Below are 10,772 nucleotides of genomic sequence, written 5' to 3' on the forward strand. Positions count from 1 at the left end.
AAAATCTAATACTAGGTTAACTGAAGTAAAAAATTCTCAAGCAACTATTGAACACAAGTACACAGGCAGTGAAAAATAAGAACAAAAGAAAAACAATAGGACAAATAAACCCAATAGAACAAAGATACAAATGAAATGAAGAGTTATAAGTTTTTCAGGATGGTCTATAAGTGAGAAATACTACAGACATTGAATAAGTAATTAAATGTAAAATAAAACTGCGGTCTTCAGTTTGAATACACACTGATATTTATTAAAGCTACAGAAGTTATTCATTCAAGAGCAGTGAGTGCATTTCTCTTTGTCTGAAATACTAAACTAAGTGTGTTTAAATATAATTATTATTTTTTTTTTTTACAAAGGCTTTACAATATAAAATAATATTTTAACGACATGTTTCTGAAATACTTCCCATCCAGACCGTAGACACTACCACACCCCGCTCATGGTCTTAAAGTCTTTAATTAGATTTTAAAAACCCTGCAGATACCCAGCCCTAGTGGCCTCTGTGTCCTAATATCCCAGAGTGCTTTGCTCTATATGCCCACGAGTGAAGCGTTCTGGCTGTGTGGTCTCGGGCATGCGCACAGTGCCTGTGGTGACGGCTGGTCCGTGATTGGATGTGTGGTGTTGCAGGTGATGCGGATCGTGGATAACGTGAGGCCGGACCGCCAGACCGTGATGTTCTCCGCCACGTTCCCGCGCTCGATGGAGGCGCTGGCGCGCAGGATCCTGTCCAAGCCCATCGAGGTGCAGGTGGGCGGCAGGAGCGTGGTGTGCTCAGACGTGGAGCAGCACGTGGTGAGTCCTGCCTTACTCTAGCTTGGAGTTATGGGTAAGAGTGCTGAAAGCTGCAAGCACATGCGTATATTAACAGTGGGATCAGTCGTTTTTGAAATATGCTGTTGGCCAATGTTGATATTTGAAATCAGCCCAAACAAACACGCCCCTTCTTCATTGCTCCGCCTCCAAAACACACCCCTCCTCCAGAGCTCCGCCTCCAGCCTCCAGAGCTCCGCCTCCAGAGCTCCGCCTCCAGAGCTCCGCCTCCAGAGCTCCGCCTCCAGTCCTAACAGCCCTGCTCCCAGTCGTCTCGATCCCCTGCAAGCGAGTCGAGTGCGCTACCACTGGCGCTAAACTCCTCGTTCACTAGCAGTCGTCAGCGCGACTTTCACTAGCTGTCCACTAGCAGTTTATACAGAAGCGCAACACAGTAATGCTTCACGAAAAAATAAAGCGCAGATGATGAACGAATGACAAGGAAGCACAAAAAACGGTCCTCGGTGTCACCCAGTGGTCCTCTCCTCCACGTCATACTTTCCCTAATGCTGATTGGCTACACGTTTGTTGTTGTGTCGGACCGACTAATATCCAAACAGCATATTTCAAAAACTACTGATCCCACCTTCCCACTGGTCCCCCTGAAGTCAATCATTTCATCCCTTAAAACTAACTTTGTTTTTGAGACTGTCTTTGGTTCACTGCAGTTTTAAGCAGATAATACTCAGCAATGCTGTCGAACTTAGGCTTGTCTTAAAGCAGATTAATAACTCCACATAGAGACACAGACAACATTAACAGCTGGATTTACACCACAGGGGGCCTTTAACTGATCCCAGCAGTGACCGCATCTGTGTGTCCGTGAGAAACTCAGGCTGTGTGTTTGACAGATCGTCATCGAGGAGGAGAAGAAGTTCCTGAAGCTGCTGGAGATCCTGGGTCACTATCAGGAGAAGGGCTCGGTCATCATCTTCGTGGACAAGCAGGAGCACGCCGACGGCCTCCTGAAGGACCTGATGAAGGCCTCGTACCCCTGCATGTCCCTGCACGGAGGTCAGAGGTCATCACTCACATCTGCCCTCACATGCAACCAGATAACCCCTTTTAAGGCCAGACAAGTCATTTGTTGAGATCAAGTTGTAAAGAAAGACTACACGCCCGCGCACATGTATTCAACCGCGCATCTCTATAGACTAAACACAGGTGTAAAGCCAGAGCACTCTCTGTTACTGTGATCTAGTATCTCTGTAAAGCTGCTGTGGAACATCTGTATAGTTAAAGCGCTGTATAACTGAAGGGGACTTGACTGTGTGGTTCCTCAGGCATTGACCAGTACGACAGGGACAGCATCATCAACGACTTCAAGAACGGTGCGTGCCGTCTGCTGGTGGCCACCTCAGTGGCCGCTCGAGGCCTCGACGTCAAGCACCTCATCCTGGTGGTCAACTACAACTGCCCCAACCACTACGAGGACTACGTGCACCGCGCCGGCCGCACCGGGAGAGCCGGCAACAAGGTGAGCGCGAGCGCGTCCGCACACGCGGGGCCGGAGAGAGAGGCGTGTGTGTGTGACGTGTGTGTGACGTGTGTGTGGCGTGTGTGTGGCGTGTGTGTGGCGTGTGTGTGGCGTGTGTGTGGCGTGTGTGTGACGTGTGTGTGACGTGTGTGTGACGTGTGTGTGACGTGTGTGTGACGTGTGTGTGACGTGTGTGTGACGTGTGTGTGACGTGTGTGTGGCGTGTGTGTGGCGTGTGTGTGGCGTGTGTGTGGCGTGTGTGTGACGTGTGTGTGACGTGTGTGTGACGTGTGTGTGACGTGTGTGTGGCGTGTGTGTGGCGTGTGTGTGGCGTGTGTGTGGCGTGTGTGTGGCGTGTGTGTGACGTGTGTGTGACGTGTGTGACGTGTGTGTGTGACGTGTGTGTGTGACGTGTGTGTGTGACGTGTGTGTGTTGCAGGGTTACGCGTACACCTTCATCACTGCGGACCAGGTGCGGTACTCCGGGGACATCCTGAAGGCCCTGGAGCTGTCCTCCACCCCCGTGCCCCCCGAGCTGGAGCAGCTGTGGAGCGGCTTCAAGGAGCAGCAGAAGGCCGTGAGACACGCTTTACTCTCATATCCTCCATACTACACTTTACATCACACGCAGTCATGTGATTACTGCTTATAATTACATGATGTGCCTTTTCATTAATAGATCACAGATCAATATTAGCTGAGAAATTGCCCCCAAAACATCATTTAAAGTCATTATTGGGTTAGATCAGACATTACAGTGATTAGCTATAGAAAGACATATTTTGATTCAACACATCACACATAAACATGAGCTGGCTGTTTAATGCAGCTCAGAGGGGGCATGACTACGATAGAGGATGGATACCCGACCCGAGCCCGACGGGACCCGCCGGTACCCGACGGGCCGGGCCGGGTTCGGACAGATATTTAGAAATGATGTTCGGGTTCGGGTCGGGCTCGGTCACATCAGCGCGATAAGGCATTGAACATTTTAAATTTAAAACAGCTTATGTAGGTAGCCGATGTGCCTGATGCTTTCACTTGATGCAAACGTTCGTTTTTGTGATTAAAATACATGTAAAATATTACCATAACATCCGTCTTCCTGTGTGCGGACATTTGTTTATGTAGCCGTGACAACGAAACGCGTGCATAATGTGCGCGCGCCAGGTGTTAAGAGCGCTTGTTGCTCCGCGCGCTGATGCGCTTGTCCTGTTGACATTTCCGATTGCCTTCCTACAGTTGCTTAATAAAAGCGGGCTTTCCACACAAACAAACGTACAATTGTCATTAGTATGAGAAAAAAATGGGATTTTAACTGTCGGGCTCGGGTCGGGCTCGAACATAAATATCTTGATGCCTGTCGGGCTCGGGTCGGGTTCGGTTACTGCTCTGTCGGACGCGGGCCGGGCTCGGACTGAAAAATTCGGCCCGATCCGCACTCTAGACTACGAATGAAGAATTATATGATACTCTAAATATGAAACTAAAACCGCCAGTAGGTGGCAGCAAGCCCGTCTCAAAGAGTGAGTCATTGAATCATTCACTCAACCGATTCGTTCAGACAGCGGATTCGCTCTGACAGCCGATTCGTTCAGACAGCGGATTCGCTCTGACAGCTGATTCGTTCAGACAGCGGATTCGTTCAGACAGCGGATTCGTTCAGACAGCCGATTCGCTCAGACAGCCGATTCGCTCAGACAGCCGATTCGCTCAGACAGCCGATTCGCTCAGACAGCCGTTTCGCTCAGACAGCCGATTCGTTCAGACAGCCGATTCGCTCAGACAGCCGATTCGCTCAGACAGCCGCTTCGCTCAGACAGCCGATTCGTTCAGACAGCCGTTTCGTTCAGACAGCCGATTCGCTCTGACAGCCGATTCGCTCAGACAGCCGATTCGCTCTGACAGCCGATTCGCTCAGACAGCCGATTCGCTCAGACAGCCGATTCGCTCTGACAGCCGCTTCGCTCAGACAGCCGTTTCGTTCAGACAGCCGATTCGCTCTGACAGCCGATTCGCTCAGACAGCCGATTCGCTCAGACAGCCGATTCGCTCAGACAGCCGATTCGTTCAGACAGCCGATTCGCTCAGACAGCCGATTCGCTCAGACAGCCTCTTCGCTCAGACAGCCGTTTCGTTCAGACAGCCGTTTCGCTCAGACAGCCGATTCGCTCTGACAGCCGATTCGTTCAGACAGCCTCTTCGCTCAGACAGCCGTTTCGTTCAGACAGCCGTTTCGCTCAGACAGCCGATTCGCTCTGACAGCCGATTCGCTCAGACAGCCGATTCGCTCTGACAGCCGTTTCGTTCAGACAGCCGATTCGCTCTGACAGCCGCTTCGCTCAGACAGCCGTTTCGTTCAGACAGCCGATTCGCTCTGACAGCCGATTCGCTCAGACAGCCGATTCGCTCTGACAGCCGATTCGCTCAGACAGCCGATTCGCTCAGACAGCCGATTCGCTCTGACAGCCGCTTCGCTCAGACAGCCGTTTCGTTCAGACAGCCGATTCGCTCTGACAGCCGATTCGCTCAGACAGCCGATTCGCTCAGACAGCCGATTCGCTCAGACAGCCGATTCGCTCAGACAGCCGATTCGTTCAGACAGCCGATTCGCTCAGACAGCCGATTCGCTCAGACAGCCGATTCGCTCAGACAGCCGTTTCGCTCAGACAGCCGATTCGTTCAGACAGCCGATTCGCTCAGACAGCCGATTCGCTCAGACAGCCGCTTCGCTCAGACAGCCGATTCGTTCAGACAGCCGTTTCGTTCAGACAGCCGCTTCGCTCAGACAGCCGATTCGTTCAGACAGCCGTTTCGTTCAGACAGCCGATTCGCTCTGACAGCCGATTCGCTCAGACAGCCGATTCGCTCTGACAGCCGATTCGCTCAGACAGCCGATTCGCTCAGACAGCCGATTCGCTCTGACAGCCGCTTCGCTCAGACAGCCGTTTCGTTCAGACAGCCGATTCGCTCTGACAGCCGATTCGCTCAGACAGCCGATTCGCTCAGACAGCCGATTCGCTCAGACAGCCGATTCGTTCAGACAGCCGATTCGCTCAGACAGCCGATTCGCTCAGACAGCCGTTTCGTTCAGACAGCCGATTCGCTCAGACAGCCGATTCGTTCAGACAGCCGATTCGCTCAGACAGCCGATTCGCTCAGACAGCCGATTCGCTCAGACAGCCTCTTCGCTCAGACAGCCGTTTCGTTCAGACAGCCGTTTCGCTCAGACAGCCGATTCGCTCTGACAGCCGATTCGTTCAGACAGCCGTTTCGTTCAGACAGCCGATTCGCTCTGACAGCCGCTTCGCTCAGACAGCCGTTTCGTTCAGACAGCCGATTCGCTCTGACAGCCGATTCGCTCAGACAGCCGATTCGCTCTGACAGCCGATTCGCTCAGACAGCCGATTCGCTCTGACAGCCGATTCGCTCAGACAGCCGATTCGTTCAGACAGCCGATTCGCTCTGACAGCCGATTCGCTCAGACAGCCGATTCGCTCAGACAGCCGATTCGTTCAGACAGCCGTTTCGTTCAGACAGCCGCTTCGCTCAGACAGCCGATTCGTTCAGACAGCCGTTTCGTTCAGACAGCCGATTCGCTCTGACAGCCGATTCGCTCAGACAGCCGATTCGCTCTGACAGCCGATTCGCTCAGACAGCCGATTCGCTCAGACAGCCGATTCGCTCAGACAGCCGATTCGCTCAGACAGCCGATTCGCTCAGACAGCCGATTCGCTCAGACAGCCGATTCGCTCAGACAGCCGATTCGCTCAGACAGCCGATTCGTTCAGACAGCCGTTTCGTTCAGACAGCCGATTCGCTCTGACAGCCGATTCGCTCAGACAGCCGATTCGCTCTGACAGCCGATTCGCTCAGACAGCCGATTCGCTCAGACAGCCGATTCGCTCAGACAGCCGATTCGTTCAGACAGCCGATTCGCTCTGACAGCCGATTCGCTCAGACAGCCGATTCGCTCTGACAGCCGCTTCGCTCAGACAGCCGTTTCGTTCAGACAGCCGATTCGCTCTGACAGCCGATTCGCTCTGACAGCCGATTCGCTCAGACAGCCGATTCGCTCAGACAGCCGATTCGTTCAGACAGCCGATTCGCTCAGACAGCCGATTCGCTCAGACAGCCGTTTCGTTCAGACAGCCGATTCGCTCAGACAGCCGATTCGTTCAGACAGCCGATTCGCTCAGACAGCCGATTCGCTCAGACAGCCGATTCGCTCAGACAGCCTCTTCGCTCAGACAGCCGTTTCGCTCAGACAGCCGTTTCGCTCAGACAGCCGATTCGCTCTGACAGCCGATTCGTTCAGACAGCCGTTTCGTTCAGACAGCCGATTCGCTCTGACAGCCGCTTCGCTCAGACAGCCGTTTCGTTCAGACAGCCGATTCGCTCTGACAGCCGATTCGCTCAGACAGCCGATTCGCTCTGACAGCCGATTCGCTCAGACAGCCGATTCGCTCAGACAGCCGATTCGCTCTGACAGCCGCTTCGCTCAGACAGCCGTTTCGTTCAGACAGCCGATTCGCTCTGACAGCCGATTCGCTCAGACAGCCGATTCGCTCAGACAGCCGATTCGCTCAGACAGCCGATTCGTTCAGACAGCCGATTCGTTCAGACAGCCGATTCGCTCAGACAGCCGATTCGCTCAGACAGCCGCTTCGCTCAGACAGCCGCTTCGCTCAGACAGCCGTTTCGTTCAGACAGCCGTTTCGCTCAGACAGCCGGTTCGCTCTGACAGCCGCTTCGCTCTGACAGCCGCTTCGCTCTGACAGCCGCTTCGCTCTGACAGCCGCTTCGCTCTGACAGCCGTTTCGCTCAGACAGCCGATTCGCTCAGACAGCCGATTCGCTCAGACAGCCGATTCGCTCAGACAGCCGTTTCGCTCAGACAGCCGATTCGTTCAGACAGCCGATTCGCTCAGACAGCCGATTCGCTCAGACAGCCGCTTCGCTCAGACAGCCGATTCGTTCAGACAGCCGTTTCGTTCAGACAGCCGATTCGCTCTGACAGCCGCTTCGCTCAGACAGCCGTTTCGTTCAGACAGCCGATTCGCTCTGACAGCCGATTCGCTCAGACAGCCGATTCGCTCAGACAGGCGTTTCGTTCAGACAGCCGATTCGCTCTGACAGCCGATTCGCTCTGACAGCCGATTCGCTCTGACAGCCGATTCGCTCAGACAGCCGATTCGCTCAGACAGCCGTTTCGTTCAGACAGCCGTTTCGTTCAGACAGCCGATTCGTTCAGACAGCCGATTCGCTCAGACAGCCGATTCGCTCAGACAGCCGATTCGCTCAGACAGCCGATTCGCTCAGACAGCCGCTTCGCTCAGACAGCCGTTTCGTTCAGACAGCCGATTCGCTCTGACAGCCGCTTCGCTCAGACAGCCGTTTCGTTCAGACAGCCGATTCGCTCTGACAGCCGATTCGCTCAGACAGCCGATTCGCTCAGACAGCCGATTCGTTCAGACAGCCGATTCGGCGTTCACGTGTGTGTGTTGTTCCTGCAGGAGGGCAAGTTCACGTGTGTTGTTCACTTGTGTGTTGTTCACGTGTGTGTGTTCCCGCAGGAGGGCAAGAGCATCAGGAGCAGCAGCGGGTTCTCCGGGAAGGGCTTCAAGTTCGACGAGACGGAGCATGCGCTGGCCAACGAGAGGAAGAAGCTGCAGAAAGCTGCCCTCGGCCTGCACGACTCTGATGATGACGACGCGGCTCTCGACGTGAGGCTCTCTCAGACACACACACACACACACACACACTCAGTGTTCAGTGGCTGACGGCTGGTATTTGTCCTCAGATCGACGAGCAGATCGAGAGCATGTTTAACTCTAAGAAGCGTGTGAAGGACTTCTCGGCCCCAGGCGGCTCAGGGGCCCCCGCTGTGGGAGTGAGCGGCTCCGTGAGCTCGGCCTCGGGCCCCACCGCTCCCTCCGCCGGGAACATCCAGAAGCTGGAGATGGCCAAGAAGCTGGCGCTCAGGATACAGGTGCAGAAGAACCTGGGCGCCGAGGCACAGGTGACGCGCACGCACACACACACACACACACACACACACACAGACACAGACACAGACACACACACACACATCAGGAAATACATCCTTTTAGGATTTACACAAAGCATATTTGCTGTAATGGAAACTGTAAATGAAACTGCTTTTGATTCAGTGACGGATGATGATGTAACACAAACATATTCAGATGATGGCAGTTTGCTGCAGGTTTGGCAGTGTGATGTCACATCAGGGATGGGCATTTCTGCCAATCTCTCATTTACATCATTGACAGGTCTCAAAAAACAAGCACTCGAGTACTCGGACCTCAGGAACTGCAATAGCCAATCAGAGCTCAGGAACCGCAATAGCCAATCAGAGCTCTCGCTGTCACAAACGAGTACTCTTGCCCATCCCTAGCATCATATTTATATTACCTTTAGATATAACTGGATGAATATCCTCAGGCTCAGCCACAGATAAACCGCTGTATCTGTGACACTGACCGGTGTGTGTGTGTGTGACCGCAGGACGTGATGCAGCAGGCCACGAACGCTATCCTGCGCGGCGGGACGATGATCGCGCCCTCGGTCTCCGCTAAGACCATCGCAGAGCAGCAGGCGGAGAAGATCAACGCTAAGCTCAACTACACGCCGGTGGAGAAGCTGGAGGAGGAGCGGCAGGCCAACGACAACAGCGAGACCGTCAAGAGATACGAGGAGGAGCTGGAGATCAACGACTTCCCTCAGGTGACGCAGCACACAAACGACACACACACACGACACACACGACACACACACGACACGCACACACGACACGCATGCTGCAGCCGTCTCAGGCTTCTGGATCATCAGTGCAGTGTCAAACATATAGATCTTTCTGGACATATCGCTTCCGATACTCACATCCGGCAGAGAGTGTCTCCACAGACGGCCCGGTGGAAGGTCACATGACTGTTGTGTGTGTGTGTGTGTGTGTGTGTGTAACACTGATCTGTCTCCACAGACGGCCCGGTGGAAGGTCACATGACTGTAGTGTGTGTGTGTGTGTAACACTGATCTGTCTCCACAGACGGCGCGGTGGAAGGTCACATGACTGTAGTGTGTGTGTGTGTGTAACACTGATCTGTCTCCACAGACGGCCCGGTGGAAGGTCACATGACTGTAGTGTGTGTGTGTGTGTGTGTAACACTGATCTGTCTCCACAGACGGCGCGGTGGAAGGTGACGTCGAAGGAAGCGCTGCAGCGGATCGGAGAGTATTCGGAGGCCGCCATCACCATACGAGGAACATACTTCCCCCCGGGCAAAGAGCCCAAAGAGGGCGAGCGCAAGATCTACCTGGCCATCGAGAGTACGTGACGCTTCACACACACCTGAGCGCTCTGCTGACCTGTGACTAAACCTGTGTGTGTGTGTGTGTGTTTACAGGTGCGAACGAGCTGGCCGTGCAGAAGGCCAAAGCCGAGATCACACGCCTCATCAAGGAGGAGCTCATACGCCTGGTACATCACACACTTCCTGTCACACTTCCTGTCACATCACACACTTCCTGGCACGTCACACACTTCCTGTCACACTTCCTGGCACATCACACACTTCCTGGCACGTCACACACTTCCTGTCACACTTCCTGGCACGTCACTCTCTTCCTTTCACACTTCCTGTCACATCACAAACTTACTGTCACACTTCCTGTCACATCACTCTCTTCCTGTCACACTTCCTGTCACGTCTCACTCTTCCTGTCACACTTCCTGTCACGTCTCACTCTTCCTGTCACACTTCCTGTCATGTCTCACTCTTCCTGTCACGTCACACTTCCTGTCACATCACACACTTCCTGTCACACTTCCTGTCACGTCTCACTCTTCCTCTCACTCTTCCTGTCACGTCTCACTCTTCCTGTCACACTTCCTGTCATACTTCCTGTCACACCACACGCTTCCTGTCACACTTCCTGTCACATCACACACTTCCTGTCACTTACTGTCACATCACACACTTCCTGTCACACTTCCTGGCACATCACACACTTCCTGGCACGTCACACACTTCCTGTCACACTTCCTGGCACGTCACTCTCTTCCTTTCACACTTCCTGTCACATCACTCTCTTCCTGTCACACTTCCTGTCACATCACTCTCTTCCTGTCACACTTCCTGTCACGTCTCACTCTTCCTGTCACACTTCCTGTCACGTCTCACTCTTCCTGTCATACTTCCTGTCATGTCTCACTCTTCCTGTCACGTCACACTTCCTGTCACATCACACACTTCCTGTCACACTTCCTGTCACGTCTCACTCTTCCTCTCACTCTTCCTGTCACGTCTCACTCTTCCTGTCACACTTCCTGTCATACTTCCTGTCACACCACACGCTTCCTGTCACACTTCCTGTCACATCACACGCTTCCTGTCACACTTCCTGTCACTTACTGTCACATCACACACTTCCTGTCACTCTTCCTGTCACACTTC

General features: G+C 53.5%; 1 protein-coding gene across 2 annotated transcripts in view; it reads left to right on the top strand.

Moving 5' to 3' along the window:
* Window positions 1-10,772, top strand: part of ddx46 (DEAD (Asp-Glu-Ala-Asp) box polypeptide 46) — a 37,610-nt gene that overhangs the window by 17,005 nt on the left and 9,833 nt on the right. For both annotated transcript variants that reach the window (XM_079584991.1, XM_079584990.1), the window contains 9 exons: window positions 637-801; window positions 1,671-1,833; window positions 2,103-2,296; window positions 2,736-2,873; window positions 7,872-8,021; window positions 8,099-8,317; window positions 8,824-9,042; window positions 9,501-9,645; window positions 9,723-9,796. In XM_079584991.1, coding sequence (XP_079441117.1) covers window positions 637-801; window positions 1,671-1,833; window positions 2,103-2,296; window positions 2,736-2,873; window positions 7,872-8,021; window positions 8,099-8,317; window positions 8,824-9,042; window positions 9,501-9,645; window positions 9,723-9,796 — 1,467 coding nt within the window. The remainder of the gene's footprint in view (window positions 1-636; window positions 802-1,670; window positions 1,834-2,102; window positions 2,297-2,735; window positions 2,874-7,871; window positions 8,022-8,098; window positions 8,318-8,823; window positions 9,043-9,500; window positions 9,646-9,722; window positions 9,797-10,772) is intronic.

Source organism: Phoxinus phoxinus (genome assembly GCF_949152265.1).
Source record: "Phoxinus phoxinus genome assembly, chromosome: 17".
Classification (NCBI taxonomy): domain Eukaryota; kingdom Metazoa; phylum Chordata; class Actinopteri; order Cypriniformes; family Leuciscidae; genus Phoxinus; species Phoxinus phoxinus.